The sequence below is a fragment of the Poecilia reticulata genome, linkage group LG5, assembly GCF_000633615.1.
Source record: "Poecilia reticulata strain Guanapo linkage group LG5, Guppy_female_1.0+MT, whole genome shotgun sequence".
NCBI lineage: Eukaryota > Metazoa > Chordata > Actinopteri > Cyprinodontiformes > Poeciliidae > Poecilia > Poecilia reticulata.
The window spans coordinates 27,243,235-27,264,204 of NC_024335.1; the positions used below are offsets into that span (position 1 = coordinate 27,243,235).

The window sequence follows — 20,970 nt, forward strand, 5'->3', positions numbered from 1 at the left end:
GGGTTGAACTAGAACTTATTTTGAAGGACAATTTTATTTACAGAATCTTCATAATTAATTATATTTTTTGTCTTTGTAGTATTGTTTGTTTATTTTGGGTATTTAAAATGTCTTCCACTTTCAGTGTTAGACATTCATTAGAATTTGAATGAATTTTATTGATCTTTGAGAAAATGTTCTTGCATTATTATGTCATTACCATCATAATCCTTGAAATTGGTCTCAAAACAACAATATTATCACAATAACTTATGAGTCAATTTATCCTCTATCAAAAAGGACCAACACCTATAAATGGCAAAAGTTATTTATTGGAATCTTCTTACAAGTTTGAGGTTTTAACGTAACAAAATGTGAAAGTATTCAGGAGTGTGAATACTTTCGCCAGGAACTGTTGGTGCAGAAATGCTGATGAGAACTGAACCTAAATGTTTTTCTCACCGGAAGAAGGTGTGGTGCTCGATGCAGACCTTCCACAGTCTCTTGGCGGCTCTGTGATTCGGAAGCTTAAACCCAATGGTGCTTTCAAACTGCTCATACTGGATGGGCCAGAAACACAGAAATATAAAGGAGAGGTCAGGGTTGGATCAACATGAGAGAAAATTCAGAAATTGTATTAGCACCTGCAAAGAAAGGGTGAAAAAAAAGTTCTGAATATCCTGGATAAAAATGTATTCCATAGTCTATATTTACAGTTTGTAGCTGCGGCTGCAGCTGCAGCTGAACGGCTTCTTTATTTGGCTTCATCACAGGCTCACTGTGCAGCCCCGCTGTTTGGCTTGACATTCATATCTGCTACGGCTTCCAAACATACAGGAGATGTTTATGGTACATGTCTCTGGGAAGTCTGCAGACTTACTCTAATATGACAGCTTTTGAATTGAAACAAAAAAATATTCTGCACAATTTCTCTGAAAAGTCAGATCTGCAACGGATCACGGCGAATCCGATTTAGGGATGCACAATAGTTCGCAAATATATTGTCATAGTAACGTCATTGTGCACAATATTCACATCACAGAGGACTCTTTGGAGAGTAATGGTTTAGCTAAGGAAACAATGAAGAGCCCATTGCAGTGAACGTCCTGGTTATTCCACCAAATGTTGATTTCTGAACTCTTCTTGAGTTAAAACATTAGTATTGTTGTTTTATTTGCATTATTTAAGGTCTGAAAGCCTTGCATCTTTTTTGTTATTTTGACCATTTCTCAGTTTTTGTATGGAATTTCGGAAACATTCCATATGGAAATAATTTCAGTAGTTCATAGAATAAAAGAGCAATGTTCATTTTACTCAAACATATACCTATGAAAAGTAAAATCAGATAAACTTATCTTATTTTTCATGTTAATGCAATATTTAGCCAGTAGGAGTCTTGCAGCAAGAAAAGCTCATGCTAGACACAAATGAAAGGCAAGAAAAGTAGAAAACAGGCATCTATTGCAACTGATGTCATCAGCTCAATATTTGCCAGTACAGTCATATTCAATAAATTAAAATGTGCATTCTGATTAGACTAATTTTCCAGATAAAACCTACCATTTGAAAATAACCTTCAAATGGTTATTTGAAGGTTAACCCTACTTTTAATTAAGTCATCATCTCTGTATTATAAAATAATTTTGTTATTTGTCTGATGTAATATTCTAATTTTAAATGTCATGTTTTTGCTAGCTATAATCATAATTATGAAGAATATGGGCTGGAAAACACCCCTATGTGAGTAATTCATCTATAAAATGTGTTTCAAGAAGTTCCTGACATAAATGCGACTATTCATTAATATTCAAATTTATTGAATGGGTGTATATACACGACATCAAGATTTTCTAGCAGCAGCCACATTCTGAATTACCTGAAATAAAGTTAAATTGTCCTTGTAGGATTTTATCTGAGTTTTTCACTTTTGCTTCCTTGAGTCTGAGACATAGTCTGCTGATTGAGTACAATGGATCAGAATGATCTGATAGTTCAAAGTTTGTGCGTAAGGGATTATTTTCCAGTAGTTTGTGGAAAATAAGTTTTCCACACAAGTTTCAATCAACTGAGCGTTGATTTGAAACGTGTGTTTTATCATCATTATGTCTCTAGAAACTGTTAAAATGCATCATTAATAGCACAAAATTACAACAATATTCATGTCCATTGTCTGAACAGTATACAGTATATCACGACTATAACTGTATAAAGATGCATTTATATTTTTAATAGATGCCTTTTCATTAACCATAAAATTGCTCAACTTAGAATTCCCCCAAAAATAAATTTCTCAAAGGAAACAGCAATTAAAATTATTATTTTTTCTTTTATTTAAAAGTGCAATTGAAACACTTTCCATTGCACTTATCCAAACACTGCAATGGATCGTATGATCACATCATCCGAGTCGCATGATCAACAGCTGGACGTTACTGCTGGTAGAAAAGTACCAGTAAAGAAAAAGTAAAGAAAAGTAAAGAAGAGGACAGTGTTCAGTCATTCTATAAAATCAGTGACTATAATTTCCCCCAAAACGGAAAATGCGTATCTAGCCCCTCCCTAGTAGGCAGGGCTTGTTGCGCCAATGCCTGAATAAATCACCAACGTCTCCTCTGATTGGCTGAAAGATGATGAGCTCTAGCACCATGACTGAATTGAAGTGCAACTCATGTAACTGTTTACATCTGTCACTGCCATGATTTTTAATGACTTATCGTTTGAAAAAAAAAAAAATTCAAGTGTGATTTTAGTTTCATTTCTTATTTAATGAAAACATCGCAATTTCGAAATTGTGTTTGTCTGATAATGGCCTGGCATGTGATCAGGAGCTAAGCAGCCTTTACCTCCCCTGGTCTTATTTTAATGTAGAAGTTGCTCCTTTTGTAAGAAATCTTGAGAATCTTCGGCCAGGCGAAGCGGTTGATCCTCAGTCTGTCTCGGTAAATCAGCAGACCGTTGGCACAGACCCCCAGCATTATTTCGATCCCTTCCGAATCCTGTGGACAAACGACACAAGAAATTATTCAAGAGCCAAATAGCCGTTGTTTATTTCTTAAATTCAAAAAAGTTCAGAGAGCGGCAAACTTTAGCATGATGGAGGTCCACCCCATACATGGACAGCTTCTTCGCATTCTCCAAGAAGTTCATTTCAGCCTCTGCGGGCGTCATCCCCCTTAATGAAAGCACAGAAATATGCAACAGCATCAACATATTTCATAAAGCAATGAAACACTGAATCATGCCGTCTGTGGGTGGAATAATTTGACTGAATATGCTTGATATATTCACTTCTAAGTTTCCAATTTAGAGAGTAAAACAGTCTACCGACTAAGAAAGTGCTTACATATACGTAAACTGCAAGCATTACCATACTGTCTCGAGGAGGACAATATGGTAATGCCATGGCATCAATCAGAGGCCATGTGGATGATTAAATGTTTCAGAACAAGAGAAAACCCCATCAGCATATCGCCCCGGATAAAATCTCATCAACACGGCAGTCAGTCTGTCCCGTCATTACTTGTAGGTTCGGTGGAGGTCCATCACCCTCTCCTCCAGCTCCCGGGTCTGGTTGGGGGCAAAGCGGAAGTCACCAACGTAGTCGGAGCCGTGGTCGTCCAGGTCGTAGTCACCTAGCTCAGCCTGGATGGCGTAGGAGCCAAGGAGGGCATGGGTGACGAACGAGCATGGCAGCCGGCCTGACAGGATGTCATCCCTCAGCTGCAGACACAGGTAGTATCTGCGAGACAAGATGAGAAACGTGAAGGGGAGAGGAGCGGGAGGGGCCTCAGTTTAGCTGTCAGAACAGCCTGAAGCAGGCAGGCTGCAACAGGTAGTCAGCCTGCCTAATCCCAGCCAGTTACAGGCATTCCAGGGATAATCCGTGGAAAAGGAAGAGGGAGGGGGGCTCTGAAAGCTTTGAAATCAGAGAAAATATGCCAAGAGAATTGTTACAGTACCTTTATGTAAAGACACACACACACATACTAGCATAGATAATTAACATAGATGATGTGTGTGAGCAATTCCTTCTTTGATAAGCTCAAGTGTTACAACTGGTAATGTAACACTTTACATTACCAGGGGTGAAAGTAAGGGGGTACAGCAGGGTACTGCGTACCCCTAAAAGATTTAGCGGGGGTATGCAGTACCTGCAAGAGAGGGGAGCAGCTGTCTGCTGTAAAACATCAATGGGTTCACTGTGCAGCAGTGAGTTCACCCACTAATCAGCCGTGACTGATTAGCTTTTCAATAACAATCTAAAACACGACTTAATCAGTTAATAAATAGCTTTTTTTCCAATTTCATATTGTTTCTGAACTGTTCGTGCTTTGCTAGAGCAGCGGTGCAACACGACGATCGTGGAAGGTTTTGAGTCGATCTCGGCATTAGGTGACAAACTGAACGTCGCCAGGAGGCTGAGAGCAGCACGTCCTCCTCTGACTCCTTATTAAAACGTTCGTAACTTTATTAAAGAACAACAACAAAAAAATCAACAAAACATGTTCAAATTAATGACCCAACAACAAGAATAATCTCAGTGATTATTGTTTCAACAAGGTGTTGCGCAATTCTGTGCGTTTCGGTTCCATAACCAAAATAACTAGCAGAGCAAGAGTTTAAAATTAACTAATAAACCACTGCTGTGTTCATGAGGTTTATTAATAATGCCAAAAATAAATATCAAGCCTGCAAACCTAATATCGTAACGGATTAAATGTTATGTTTTTAACATAATCTCTGGTCGGCTTGTGGAGCGCAGGAGGTTGCCATGGCAACGGGTGTGTTTAAATGACAGAGAGAGACGGAGAGTAAAAAGGTGCGAGTGGTTTAGAGTTGATCACCTGTTCAGGTTATTTTACCTTTGCCTTGGTGCCTCACAGCCGCTGTAATTTCTGAACATTCAATAAACGACAAACTTGGACTAATTACCTCGTTCTTTGTGAGTATATGTCATTTACAACAAACATCAAACATGGTAAATATGTTTCATTAAGTATTTAAACAAATGGCTTCTATTGTGCCATTTGTGCGAAATTGTGCGAAATTAAATGAATTGTCTAATATAAAAAAATTGTTTGGTGCTGTCGGGCTCAGAGTCTGAGAGGTTTGTCTTTTATCAAACAAATTTTTTTTGGCTCTTATTTAGTGGAAATATTTATGTTGATAAGATTTTCTCCAAAATAATAACCTTTTTCAACCTTTATAGCTCCACTGTTGAAAATGAGGTTCTAACATTCACAAATGGCATTGAAATAAAATCCAGTCCAACATCTGGTTTGAGGTGATTCCTCTGGAACCTGTTGGAGGAAAAATATCCCAACTTCAGAAGATGTGCTTTTAACTTAACAGAGCTCTGTGGTTCCTCCTATCAGTATGAGATTCAGGGTGAGGAGGCGCCATGTTAGGAAGAGAAGTGGAAGCTGCAGGATCTTCAGAACAAACAGGTCATGATGCTGGGCTACTGATTATCCCTCTGTCTGGACACAGGATCAATAGAACCAGTTTAAAAGCTAAAATGAATGGTTATATGCCAGACATGGAAAACTGGGATGCACTCCATGCCATGATGTTCAGAATTTAGGTCTCATGGCATCTCAACGTGTCAACATTGCGGCCAGTAGGCTGAATGAGGAAATACAGCTTTATTTTGTAGCAATATATAAAAGCTACCCAGCTTTTATATATATATATATCCATCCATCCATCCATTTTCTTTACACCCTTGTCCCTAAGTGGGGTTGGGAGGGTTGCTGGTGCCGATCTGCAGCTAACGTTCTGGGCGAGAGGCGGGGTCACCCTGGACAGGTTGCCAGTCTGTTGCAGGACAACACAGAGACAGACAGGACACACAACCATGCACACACACTCACAACTAGGGACAATTTGGAGAGGCCAATTAACCTGACAGTCATGTTTTGGACTGTGGGAGGAAACCGGAGTACCTGGAGAAAACCCACCATGCACAGGGAGAACATGCAAACTCCATGCAGAAAGACCCTGGGCCGGGAATCGAACCCAGAGCCTTGCCTTCTTGCTGCAAGGCAACAGCTCTACCAACTGCGCCACTGTGTAGCCCATATATATAATAAAATAAATAAATATATATATATGCATATATTTGTATTTATTTATTTTTTTTCAGACTACCCCCAAGAATTTAAAACTACTTTCACCCCTGGGGAAGGGTGAAATGGTGTGTGTGTGTGTGTGTGTGTGTGTGTGTGTGCGTGTGCGTGTGTGTGTGTGTGCACTTGTACATACTACATAGAGAGGACTATTATAACCACTACCACTAACTAAAGTAGCTCATTGTAGATAGCTTTTCTTTTTCAATTGGAATGTGCTTTGCTAGTCAATTCAAGAGATATTATGTGAATTAAATGTTAGTTAAAGGTAGAGTTGAGGATAGACTAGTAATGGCTAGATGCATAAATGCAATAACTAAAATCAATGGAAGTAAATATGGAGTCCTCAGTGGAATGGAAGCATGCGGATGTGTGTGTTTGGTACCTGGTAATGTCCTCTGTGAGCTGGGAAGGATCTGGGGGGTAGAACTTCACTGCAAAGGCAAACTGCCATGGAGAGTCTGTTGGAGGAGACGCTGCAGTGAGAACTACGACTTCACACAAACGGGAAAATGTATTTCCCCATTATGGGTTTCTTGTTCTTGATTTTCTGTCACACTTACATATGTATTATTATCAAATTAATCTTAATGTCCAAAAATAAAAACTATGGTAAATACAAAACGAATGATGGATTATTAAGGGAGAATAACTATCCAAACCAACCCAGCAACTGGGTTGGTTTGAAAAAAGTAACTCTTGTTGCCATAGAAGATGCTGGCACATTTGTGATTCCTGACTATCAGTATTTTTAAACCATTTTTCTTACAAAAAATGTTTAATTTCAACCATATGGGAGGTATTCATGGCATCTGCTTAACCTAAAGTCAAAAGCATCCTGGGCCATGACATGACCACAGTGTTTAACAGCTGGTATTATATTCATTTTCTTAAATGCTTTGTTCATTTGAACATTATGTAGTGCTAACTTAATCTGCCAGTTGTGAGAATAACTTTGGTTTGAGCTTCAAATGCAACAACGGAGCAAAAATAGAGGAAATCTGTAACTAGAACAAAATACAATAAAAACAGACAAGCAGAAAATGTGTTTCTTCACAGTGCAGAAACTTCCAGTTCATTTTACTGAAGTTGCATTAATTTGGTAAAAAAAAAAAGTTTTTTTTAGTAAACTAATGTTCTCCGAAAAGACACTCACTGCGCATCTGCTTCTTGATATCTTTGGAGGGGTCCAACCAGTTCTGTAAGACAGGATGCAATGTTCACACAGGGCAGATTGGAAACACAGCTCACACACACGCATGCACATGCGCACACACGGTGTCACGTCTTCTTCTAATTGCTAACACTGCTGCTAATGAAAGCCTCTCCATATGGTGAAAGGTAACGGAGCCCTGAGCCCCACCGAGCCGTTCAGACGCGCAGCGATCAGACTCTCCTATCTGATCCCATCATGTTCCATTGTTCAGCTAACCGCGTCTTTAGCCGGGGAACTGATTTCGTTTTGGCAGCAGCGGTTTGCGATGGCAGCTGGAAGCCACACTGCTCAGTGGCAGTGAACAAGAATGAAGGAATTACCCAACAAGTATTCTCAGCATGCTGGACTTGTTACCAAAACACTGATACCCTCAATATTTCATCGGGCTGACTCACACTGGCTGATCTGAAGGAACTTATTCACAATATTTGACTTACATTAAAATAATGTGCGCCGACTAACAATAGAAGAAAACGCTTCACATTTTGTTACGTTAACAAAAACAGACTGAAATAAAATAATAAAATACATAAATCTGAACATAATTGTGAGACAGAATATCTTTTGAGCAAAAATCGGAAAAGTGTGGCATGTATTCGCATTTGACTGCAGTCTCAAGTCTTTTGCTGCCTCTCAAACTGACCGGTTTCTCTACCCACACTGTACCAAATAATCCTCACAGTATGATGCTGCCATACTAGGGCTGATGAGTACAAGTAGTAGTAGTTGTCGTCTGCCACATTTAAATTTACATATTCACCTTTTTATTTCTGAAACAGTTAGGTGACAATATGTCACTTGCATTTGATTCCACTGTTATACACAACTTTGAGTTTTAAAAACCACAAACTTTTCATAAAGTTGTAACATAGTGACCATAAAAAGGTTTTTCCAAGGCGCTGTTGTGGACGTTATGCTTATATTCAGTTTCTATTGGTTGAATTCACAGATTTAACGGTTTTATTCACTAGGCATTAGGATGAAGTGATTCCCATTTTAAAGCTGTTGAGCTTAGCAGGGCCAGGTCATTTACTGGCATGTAAGTTTTGACAAGGCAGCAATGTGAGCCGAAAATATTTTTCTTGTGTTTGACTCTTGTGTGTTTGTGCGTCTGAAGTAAATCTACTAGCAAGAAAAAAAAGAAACTCTATCGCCTTTGAGTTCTTAATGTTTGAAGAAGAAGGTGTTAAAACGTGAATCAGCCAGAGTTAAGACCTCACTTTTCTGATTACAGAGCTATATCGCCATTGCGGCAAGATAGCTGAACTTACATCAACTACATGTTCTAATTTTTAGAGGTGTAGAGCTAAACCAGCTATTTAGCTTGAGCTTATTAAGCTTATCACGTTAATATCGACAGGCCCAAGTTTTTTGCTTTATATACTGAGAAATGTCAAAAAGAAAAGTAAAGATAGGAAATTTTGTTTCCGTGTCGATTTTTTCCTATTCTCATCTAGTAATGAAAAATAATAAAATAAAATTCTCATTGCAGATTTCTCAACACTGTATTAGGTTGAGAGCTGTAATCTTCAAGGTGTGCTTGATGTACTTTGTTTGTGTTGTGTTTGTAATACTGTCTGGTCACATTATTTCCTGTGTGTGTGTATTTGTGTGTGTTGCTGCAGGGACTTCATAGTTCAGTATAAGCTCAGAGGCAGAGTGTCGTCTCTCTCTTTATGTATCTCTCTCTTAATTTATATTTAAAGTTGTGATTACATGACAGTACAAGGCTGATGAGCGAAACAGAGAAGCAGTCCCTGAAAACTAACTGCAGTGAAGCATCTCACCAACATTACATCAAACCTGAGGGGCTTGTTTCACTATAGAAGATGATTTATTTAACCTAATTAAATGAGATGTTCTTTAATTTATTAACAAAGAAAACTAGCAAATAAATAAAAAGAAACAGCTCTGTTTACTTACTAAAACTACACACATCAATGTAATGAGCTTTGTTATAACTTCACAAATTCATTCAACTTTATTGAACTTTTTGAATTCCCAAATTCCCAAATCTGAAGCTGTGAAATATGACAGAATTACACAAGACGCTTTTGGTGAAAGTTATTTACTTCTATCTAGTTGTCCCAAAAGTGGAAAATAAAATCAGTCAAACTTTTTAATGATAAATGATTAGACCCCACATTTTGGTTTTTTTAGTAAACTGCATGACATAAGGACATCCATTCTATTTTGTGGGTTTGGTCCAAACGCACAAAATAGAATAAGGTACCACCCAAAATTAGCACACAACAGAAATATGACAACAATTTAGAGGTTCCTAAAATTGCTCTGAAGTAAACTACAATGATAGGACGTGTTTTAAAGTGCATATATGTCTTCTTTGGACTTGCTGCTAACTTCAAACTCCAGGTCAGAATAACCCAGATTGACACACTGCTGGATTTGACAGGGAAGTTGGAATCCAGAGCTCTGAATTACTAATAAGCTTAATGTATTTTAATAGCAAATTGGAGACTGAGAATCTGATATTAATCTTAATTTTGTTTGTTCCAACACTAAAGGAACACGTTTGACAAAGAGAACTTGTTTAGTCATAAGTTTAAAACATCAAAAGTTCATAATCCTGACCAATCAGATTCTGTAATCAGACTTCTGTGTGAAGGATTTACAACATTAAAGCGACAGAAGAAGAACGTTGACATGATGTCACAAAACAACTCCCCGTTTATGGATGTAATGACTGATGGAGCTGTTTATGTTAAGTTAATACACCAATGGGAGCAGGTTGTTCATAACAACACAAAGAAAGCTAAAAGAAAACACAACTAATACAAACAGCTTTTTGTGGAGAAATGACTGCAACCGGGAAGCCAAGAATGGTGGATTGTGATGTGATGTGCTTCACCGGCAAAAGCTCTTTCCACTGATCAAATCTGTGTAACTTTTGATAAAACGTTTTGCCACATGGATGAGGTGGGTGTTTCTGCTCTATCAAAATTGGTTTATTTTTCAAAACTGCAAAGGAAACAATTTTTTTCCATCGCAGGCGTCACATTATCAACAACTAGATGTTTCCAGTGGTGCAAACCATGAGCAAGACAACAGGAAGTAGTTGGAGGATGATCCTGCAGTGTGTTTCTGAATGCCTCATTGCATGAACAAACTTATTCAGGTGTGATTTTTCTTGCATGTCTTCTATAATGGAAATACCACAGTTTTGAAATTGTGTTTTTTCGACATTACAGAATATTCACAAAACTTGACACATATTTTGAATGGAAATGTAGCTAAAGACTTCTTTTACTTTTTTGGCTCAGGCAGCCTTTGTTTGAGAGACGTTAGACAGAAAAGTGGATAATGAGAGAGGGGCAAAGGTCATCAGTTAGGGACTCGAACCTGTGACGTCTGCATCGAGGACTAAAGCTTTCATACACCCCTGAGCCACCAGACCACCCCCAACTAAAGACTTTTTTTTATAATTTCATCATCAGAATTTTCAGCCATTGTGTACATCCTGATCTACTGGTGCAGAATGATGACGCATGTCTCACATCAACGACATAAAAGTCAAATAAAATGTGACATGACCACATAGACTTCAGTCGTTTTGAAAACAATCGGATATGTGTGTGATTTAGTACCCATATGAAGTGGCACACTTCAGATTTTTTTTTCTGGTGAAAAGATCAAGATTGGGCCTTTGAGAGTGATGTGGAAAATTAAGATATATGATATATGGGCAAAAAAAAAAAAAAATCTGAATCAGGTCCCAGTTGAGTGCTGAGTGAACTTAGCCTTTATATTTCTAACAAGGAACTCTAAAAATCTTGCTTCAACAAGAGAGTTATGTACTTCAGGTAAAATAAATGCTTTGAACCTTTTGACAGAACCTCCCTTTCAAGAATTCTGAGCTGTCCCTCCAAGTTTACTTGTTTTCTCCGAGATGAGATTACTTTTGCTGTGAACTGGCAGTATAAATGAAACTGAAATGGCACTGCAATGCGCTTTAATTTACTTGTTATTTTGATCCTCACACTCACGTTTTGCTGCGCGCGACAAAGTTCCGAGCCGCCCATGGTGCAGAAAGCCGACAGTAATCTGTGGAACGCCAAGCGCTGCAGAGCAGCTGCATATTAACGCTGACAGACCTTATGGCAGCTGGTTCCACATCAGTCTGAGAGAAAGGAACACGTTGATCCTCTAACATCCAGACCTGAGGCCACAATAAAGTTCACTTCTACTCTCATTTACAGTCGCAGTCACTAATAAAGAGCTGCTGGCACTTATCTTCTCCTTGAACCAACTGGCTGAGGGTGAAGACAATCACTTAGTAAGGTGCTCTTCACCAATTTGTTTTTCTCTCTGGAAAAGCTCAGGAATCTTTAATTACTGATCATTAAGCGCTTTTATTGTAAGTTTGCGATATGAAGCAGTCATTGGGAACAAATATTCTCCTGAAGAGCGAAGATTAAATTCTCATTCCTCCAACAGAGATGGAGAAAGGCCATCTGAAATGACATTTTAATTCACAGGCTTGTTTGGTCTCCTGATCAGGAGGGGACCGCAGGCGGGAAGTAGCAGCTGCGCTCCGATAAGTCTCTTTGATGACGCTGTCGTTTCCACCAAATCTACAGCAATGCCTGCATAAGGAGGAGGTAGAAATATTCCGTTGATCTTTTAAACACCTAAATTATGTCTAAGATTGCGATCAGACAGTCAAGGTCCAGGCGGTCAGCTGACACCGCCTGCGCAGGCTGATTAGGGAAACCTTTAGGATGTGCTGGAAGTGTTGAAAGCGACCTGGTCTTGTCATCTTTCCAAACTTCAAAAGCTGGAATGTTTCACTGTATTCCTGCCGTGTGATCTCAGGTCTGCCCAAAGGGAGGCTGATCAAAACCAACATCAAACCAGGAACTGACAGCCGGATTCCACCAGGGCGCCTTTAAAAACGTGATTACACCATAATATGGCTAATATCTACGTGGTGTAAAAACAACAAGGATCACAGGCACACCCTGAGGAAATGTTCAAATTATTAGTGAGGTGACTGAAGCCTGATGTAGGGAAGCATGAATTTATAAAACCTCACCAAAGGGAGAAGACATAAAATAAAAAAAAGTGGGTTTAATGTCAAAGATTAAAAAAGGAAACAGATAATGGAAGAGGTTACCATGAAGCCAAAGATGTTAGTTCATGAAGATAATATCCTGGTAATAATGATTAGCCATAAAAATAGCTTAATGTTAATGTGCTACACCATTAGGAGGATTTTAAAATAAATCCATTTTTTTTAAAGGATTACGATGATGTAAATTTTATCATTATAAAAATGTATGCAACAATAAACAAATGATGTACAAAGGTTTCCATGGTAAGATTCTCACAACGTGATAAACTTGATAACTGCTGGACGATATGGTTGAAAAACGTATCACAATATCAGCGTTTCACTACCAATATTGATAATTATTGGTAAGTTTTTGTATTAAATATCTGAAATACTGCCAAACCGGTATTTCCGGTTGTATTCAAAGTCTTCACTCCGAAGTGAAACCTGAAACTGTTATTCAACTGGTTGTTACTAGGTAACCAAATAATGAGTGAGTTAGTTGATGCCACCAATCTTGCTTAGCCAGCAAGAATTTGAGCAGCTAAAGTCGTTCCTGTGCCTACATCTCCCAGAATGCTGTTCGGTTCTGGATCGGAGTTCAGTGAATATTTTAGATATTGAATATTCACATGTATTATCTGTTGATATTGATCATGTGTCTATTGTGATTTATAGTGTTGTTGATTTTTCTGTCCTGCCCTACTTCACTATTAAACTATTAAACATATTAAACATCTATTAAACATCCATGCCATTCAGTTGCTTTATATACAAACAACAAAAAGCAAGTGATCATGCGGCTGCTGCTAAAATAATATAGTATTGTCACCTATGACAATAATATATTGTCAAAGATTTTGGAGTGATTCAGCTTCCATATCACCTAAAGTCTCTCCTAGACCCAACTTGAACTGATGAGACACAGCTAATCAAATGGATTGGTACCAATTGGGCAATGCTGGTCAAAGTACTATAGGTTCAGACGTTGTTCAGATTTTAAAAAGATTAGATGGTTAAATCCACAAATATGCTGTTGTGTCCAACAAATAGATATAAGGAGTTGTTTCAAAACACTAAAATCAGCCAGAATTGAGGGTCCTTCTGCCTAGCCGTTAGCCTTCCAGAATGTTAGCCGTTAGCCTTCCAGAATGTTAGCCGTTAGCCTTCCAGAATGTTAGCCGTTAGCCTTCCAGAATGTTAGCCTTCCAGAACATCAATAACTTCAAACCATCACTTAAAGAAAGGCACAAGCATTAGGAATACTTGCACATCTTTCTTATAAAAGAACAGACAAAACAGAATAGAGTGTAACTGTTTTGAGACATTACATTAGCTAATTACTTACCAGTCTGGAGTCCCATGGCTATTTAATAGAGACTTCCAGAACTCACAGAGGTCATTTTGACCCAACTTGTCTCATCAGCATTTAAAGGTTCTCCCAATTCCTTCATTAGCCACAGACCATTGAGGTTTGATTCATCCTATTAAAGGATTTCTACCTCCAGAGCAGCTCTCCCTCTCATGAAATACTTCTATAGCTAAATTTAATAGACACAGAACTATTGGAAAGAGAAGATGAAGCATTTCTTTAGCTCATTCAAATGGCTTTTTTTGTTCAGGCCCCGACTGAGCTATGAAATGTCCACTTTTTATTCATCTTTGATGGACGGTGCACCCGAGAGAGCCAACCACCTCAGAGGCAAGACGAATACAAATCATTCACTGAGCAACACGTCTGCGCCCCAACACATCCGTGTGAGTTTGTTCTAGTGCCGCATCCACTGACCTTCTGGCTTTCTGTGTCAGCAAAGGTCAGGCCGAAGTAGTCCTTCTCCAGCAAGTTGAGGTGCTCACACACCATGTCCATCAGGGTCTGTCCTTTGGAGTGCTTCTGCAGACAGAAACACACACAGACACAAAAAGGTTGAGAAAAAGTACAGGAATGCTTTCTGTGGTTCCTGAGGCTAGCTTTGGTTAGCCTTTTACTGCTGGTTTTCCTGTAAACTTGTGAATTTATAAAGCTCCTGTTTTATGGTCTGCTTTTACTTCACTCCCTGTTTATTTTGTTCTTTTCAGTTAATTTTGCTTCCTGTTAGGATTTAACGCCTGTTTTTTTATTCACTAGGTTTCCTTATGTAACTCTGTTATGCTTTTGTACATTATCTGTATTTATTACTGGGACCAGTTTTTTCCCCTGTTATCTTTTACTGTCTAGATCTGTTTTTAAACTGTTTTTTATCTTTCTGCAACTAAATTTCTGTATGATGAGTCCATACTTGGGGACTTTCTAACATAAAAGATAATGCTGTTTTATTTATATTTTGGGGTCGTACTACCTTATTTAAGGTCAGATTATGACTACATGTTACAAGCACAGCATCTTCTTCTATGCATTTGCTGATTCATCCAAGTCTTGTGATAAACTGCAAATTACAAAGGAGTATTATTTTATTAGTAGTTTTTTTAATTACGAGAATAAAGTCATAATATTATCACAACATAGCTGTAATATTAGCAGAAAAACGATGCAAAATTACTTGAAGAAAGTTGCAAAATTACAAGAGAACAAGTGGATATGAGAACGGTAAAGCTTCTGTAGTTATCTAGCTCTGATGCGAGCAGCTCGTCGTATCTGAGTGGTTTCTTTCTTTGAAACAAATACATTGTTTCAAAATCCTGTGACTGACGATGCTGATGAGTTAAAAGTATTTCCTTAATTACAAAACCAAAACTGAAGTATAACTTCACAAGAAAAAATATTTTACGCTAATATATGACCTTATTCTGGTAATATTATGATTCTCAATTATAATGACATTATAACTTTATTCTCATTTTCTTATGACTCTATTCTAAGAATTTTATGACTATTCTAATATTATTACGACTTTATTCCCATTAAATGATTTTATTCTTTTATTACTTTTTTCTCATAACACTATAATTTTATTCTTGAATTTTTTTCTGAGTCTGGTTCTGTAACTCAAATGGGTCTTTTGACTGATTGATTCCCTCATTGCCATGTAAACTACCAAGTTTCTAAGGCCTTTACAAAACAGCTGTAGTTAAACTGGGATTACACTGTATGTTTTGTATTAAAGGGTATCAGAGTAAAGAGGCCAGTTAAAAATTTCCATCAGATCTGTAGTTGCATCAGATGCTGTTTTCAATGAGCTTCATAGTTATACAGTGCTTTGTGTCAATCACATACAATTCCACAAAAATACAAAGAAGTTTGTCCATTCCACCTCAGCTCTTCAGCTCCCCATGCTGCATTTAATTTAAAATATTTAAGATGTGCTTTACTAAAAAAAATGTTAATTTTTGAAAAGTAAAGCAGGAATAAGCAGAGGTCCATTGTATATATTGCCAAGGTTGCTGTAAAGAAGCTTTTGAAATGGAGGAATTTCAGATTTTTTTCCCTTTCAAATTCAAATGACTTTTCTGGTTGTCACCTTCGACAGATACTTTTTGGCTCTGCATTTCCCACAGGTGCAACAGGAGACGAGACTCTCGGAACGAAGAATTTCAGACATTTATTAGTATTCTACATGAGTAAAGACTTAGTAATAAAGTACTGACGGTTCTTTTTCCACACAGCTCACTGAAGTGTGCTTTAAATAGACATAAATAAGTAATTACAAAATGATTCCTTAACCTTTAGACAATTTTTTTTATCATAATCATTGAACTCAAACCTTTAAACGGCTCAGTGAAGAGGCTAGAGTCTAGTAAGAAGCCAAGCTGAAAGTGACATGATCCTCTTGAGTTTATGCTTTTAAACTGTGATGGAACTTTTCTGAAAACACAGAATAATGTTTGCTTTAACTGGTTTAATGAGATACTAACAGTCAAAAACGTACATAAACACATTATTCTTCCATCTCCAGCTGCTTTTTATAAACATTTTGACTGTTGATCTTCAGATCTACTGCAAAATCCAGCTGTGCAAGTTGGAATTCCAGTTTCAGTGAGAGCGTTTTGTTTGATGTTTCTGACTTGGAGCTCTTGCAGCTGGGAATTCCAACATCAATGTTTTTATTGAGATATTAACAAATAAAATACAGTTATTACAGTGATTAACTGAACATGCAAAGAAACAAAAAGATATGTGCAAGCAAAGGAAAACGCCCAGTGCAGTCTTTAAGGCATTCATTTTTGTTGATGCCATAGAAAATAAATAAAAATTTACAAAAATAAAAAATAAATAATAATAATAATAATAATAATAATAAAGCATTATACAATAAAGGCAGAAAAAATACTTAAGTCCTAAGTTGCATTATTAATCATAATAAGAATAACAACACAACTGCTTATAATGGGAAAAAAAGTAATATTATCAATAATAATTTGACACAGTTTGGCCCCAGGGAGGCCCCTAAAGGGGAAGAGGGCACAAAGCTACAGCCCAAACAAATCCCCAGTCAAGAAGCAGCATTTAGCCAATTCAACGTCTGATAAGCAACTGGCATGCTAGCATGCTAACGTTGACACAAAGAATTATGCCAGTTAGAAAATGTTTAAACCAGGGGTGGATATTTGTACCCGCCTCTGGCCAAATGCGGGTAAAAGTCTGAAGTGGCGTGTAAATTGGAGCAACGCACCGCCACCTGGGCAGGTTGACAATTTGAACAGAAAAAAAATTACATTCAGTTTGAACTTTTTTCTCAATAGGGCTACCTACACAGGAAGTCAGAAAAATACTTCAATAACACAGGAATGATGACGACCCTCAGAATTAATATTGAACACGCTTTAAGATGTTTATAGTAATAAGAATAATTGTACATTTCAGTGGAAAATGTCATAACTAAGGGAAAATGAATAGAACAGTTAGAAAACAGCTACTGATATCATTTAAAAATGTTTAAAATTACTAGACACATCTTAACTAAATACTATCTGGGGAGGTTGTAGCCAAAAGGTGGAAATGTTCAACATAGGAAATGACTGCAAGAATGTTAGGGCTGTGTACCGTATTTTCCGCACTATAAGGCGCACCGCATTATAAGGCGCATAGCTTGATGGAGCTGCACTAAAGTAAATATCAACAAAACAGTCCGACTCCGGTCGGTGAGGAGAACCTTCCGCAACTGGACCGGGGCGTGGCCGGACGATGGTCACCCTTCTCCGTTCGCACACAGCATGTTCGTGGAGAACATGATGCTAAATGACCTGCAGACGACCTGATTCTAGACAGTCGGTAGGTAAATAGGCCAGTCAGACTTTATTAATGGATTACAAACCAGCGTTCTGACAACTATCCCAGCATGCACTGCGCGCTTCTTCTTCTACGGGCGAAAATGCTGCTTACAGTAGTTGCTAGACCTGTTGTGGCTCAATATTGGTCCATATATAAGGCACACCGGATTACAAGGCACACTGTCGGCTTTTGAGGAAATTGAAGGTTTTTAGGTGTGCCTTATAGTGCGGAAAATACGGTAGTTAAAGTTTGCTGTTAGCAATTACTGCACTACACCTCTGCTAAGGTGTTCATACTTTGTTAAATTATTTTGTACATATGCATGGTAAACTTATTGTCAGTAAATCGGTTAAAAATGTTCTCTACCGGCCACTGGTCCTGGTAGAGAACATTTTTAATTTCCACTCCTAGTTGAAAGTGGCATAGCCCATATTATTAAGTAGGGTTTAGGATGCTAACCTCTACTTAGCATTCTAACTAGGGGCGCACCAATAACTTATGATAAGTTGGTCCTGATTTTCTTAACTTTGGGCTGTAAAACCAATCTTGTCCACCAATTTTATCTACCTTGGCAAAGGTTTGAAAATCAGCCGCTGTCCCTTTTTGTTCTGCTCTTGACTGACCCACCAGCTCACATCTGCACAATTAAAAATATCCACTCCACTGTTGCCAACTTAAGATCTTTGTTGCTGTATTTAGTGACTTTTCACACAAAAAAATGTTCAAAATCGGAATGGGCAGGTCAGGTTTTTTAAAAGTTGATGATCAGCCAAAAAACTGCAATTGGTGCACCCTAGTGCTAACCATAATAATAATGGCAGCATTAAAGGAAAAGTGTAAGAATCTAAATTTGAGTAGATTTTGATTTTTCCTGTGTTTCCATATGCTTCAGACACAGAACAAACTGCCAGTATCTTTACAGATGCAAGAAATTCTAAAATATTATATTTGTGAGATGTGAACACATTTCATATCCAAACTTTAGGTGAAGATGCATATTTCTGCCATCACTGAAAACACGATAACAAGCATTTTGGTTCAGGTTTAACTGACACTGACACAATTACATCCGTGGGCATAAAGAAGAAAAAAAGCCCTCACTTTTACAGATGTACTCATCGGCTCCAGTTAAATATAGAACAAAGACGGCCGAGTTAATGTTTACACCTAACCACACACTGTTATCCTCTCACACATGCTTCCTTTTCTTGTGGCTCCTTTTGTGCACTGACAGTAAAATTGGGCTAGTAGTTGCCAGGGAAACAGATGCAGTGTTATTCCTCTTGTTTCTTAATATCCCAAGGGTATGACGAAAAAGTGCCTGAACTTTTTGTTAGCGCTCAAGTGGCATTTGGAGAATGGATAGAATATTGCATTGACAAAAAAAGAGATAAAAATAAAAAGTCGTGTCGCTGCCTTGTTCTCACTCTGATGTGACACATGAGCAGCTAGCACTGAGCCGAGCCTGAAATAGCCCAGTGGAATGCATCGGCCCAGTCTGGTCTGACCACACATGGGTGGGTGTGGCTCCTCCGCTGCTGGCCAGGGGCCGATGGGGAGCTCCACCATGCATCCATGACTCAAAACTTAATTAATCCAGGAATACGGCAACTCCTCTAGAAAAACAGAGAGAGAGCGAAGCGACAGACAAGAGGCAGCAGGAGGCTGTAGCACGCTGCCGCCTGTCGACACTCAGGTTTAAGGCCGTCGCTAAACTGGAAAGCTTACATACATACAGTTCCTTCAAGGGTCACTTGAAGTCTGCTGGTCAGTTTTACTCACCCGCAGACTGATGTCTTCTGTTTTTACTAAATTACTCCTATTCAAAGTTTAATTAAACAAGTATTGCAGTTAATCCAACTTTTCCTGAATTATCTAGTGGTGGGATTTTTTTTACAATTTTCTTAATTACACAGTCGGTAATTAATTAAATGCAATTAATAATGTTTTAATCGAAAACTATATTGATAATATAAGCAACATTTTCAATTCAAAAACTATATATATAACATGTCTTAGTCACAAGTCTGGACATGGTACAATTATGCTCATTGACCATGCTAACTACAATTAGCCATAAGCTGAAAATGTATGTCTAGTATTCTCCTTATATATTTTCAGAGCAGTGAACACGTGAAAGATTTTCCTGAGATGCATAATGCAAATTTTCAGTAGATATGTGGCAGCCACACCAGATTTTCCAGGTTGGTGAATGACTTCCAATTCTGTGTCTAAAACTTACATTCAACTGATACAAAGTTTTCTTCCATTTTTTTTGTCGTGTTCTTGATGAAGTAGTAAAGTCAAAGTCCTCTTGTTATTCTGATGGTGGTCCTTTCTTCTCACCACTTTCCATAAAAGCCTAATTTGTTAAGTGCATAATTACTAATTCTGATCTGACAACACCAAAAAGTCCAAGCTAAACACCAGTTTATATACACTGCAAATTCTAATCGTACATCTTTCACTTGCAGTGACTTCAGTGCTGCCAGGTTGGGCTCATAATCAAAAAGAGTGATTCATATGAAACGGCTTTGTAAACATCCCCCCCACCGGCAGAGCGGGGTTATGTATGTTGTGTTGAGGGGCCTGAATGGATTTCAGAATGTTTTCAGGGTGCTGAAAAAGATGGCAGCCGTCCTGATAGTCGTACCTCACAGGTCACCCTGCCCCCATCATCACAGCACACATTCAAACCTCCATGCACTTGTACAAAAAGTATCCCCGGGAGTGTGCTCGTGCTATAATAACATTGCTCTTCTATTTTCTCCTTGGCTGCACCTGGCTCGCAATCATGTAACCACTATGGATTTTTTAGTACCCAGTTAGCGGTGGGTGCAAGCGGCTTTGAACAGAGGAGGAGGCAAAAAAAGGCACATATAGACAACATAGTTCTTCTGCCTAAACCTAAAACGACAGTAAAACACTGCTTGCTGAATGATTGTATATTGTTTGGGTTGTTTTCATTTTCAAAGTCATATTTTCACCATGTTAGTCATTAAGAAATGTCACAGTTTAAAACTAATTATTTATGGAGCAAATTAAGTATTTAGTTTACAAAGTAAGTCAAGCTAAATATTTAACTCTGTGCTAAATATTTGTTCTGAACCTTAATATGTAGCCAGCAAGCTAAATGCTAAAAATTTAGCTCCAAGCTATTTTAGTTAGCAAGCTCAATTTTTAACTTCAAATGAAATAGTTAGATATTTAGTCTGCAAACGTAATATTTAACTCCACTATGAATTAGATTAGTTGATACTGAAATGAATAATGTAAAAAAGAGAGATTTATTATCTTCTGAAAATAAACCTCTTGCATATTTTAGTTTGACTGCTCTCTGATTCAGTTCTGCACGTAGAAATCACAT

At 38.0% G+C, this 20,970-nt stretch overlaps 1 protein-coding gene across 7 annotated transcripts in view; it reads right to left on the bottom strand.

Moving 5' to 3' along the window:
- LOC103465398 (band 4.1-like protein 1) overlaps window positions 1–20,970 on the bottom strand; it is a 106,914-nt gene that overhangs the window by 31,162 nt on the left and 54,782 nt on the right. For all 7 annotated transcript variants that reach the window (XM_008410165.2, XM_017304873.1, XM_017304875.1 and 4 more), the window contains 7 exons: window positions 14,184–14,288; window positions 7,264–7,306; window positions 6,493–6,568; window positions 3,500–3,718; window positions 3,064–3,151; window positions 2,823–2,975; window positions 442–539 (listed from right to left, as the gene is read on the bottom strand). In XM_008410165.2, coding sequence (XP_008408387.2) covers window positions 442–539; window positions 2,823–2,975; window positions 3,064–3,151; window positions 3,500–3,718; window positions 6,493–6,568; window positions 7,264–7,306; window positions 14,184–14,288 — 782 coding nt within the window. The remainder of the gene's footprint in view (window positions 1–441; window positions 540–2,822; window positions 2,976–3,063; window positions 3,152–3,499; window positions 3,719–6,492; window positions 6,569–7,263; window positions 7,307–14,183; window positions 14,289–20,970) is intronic.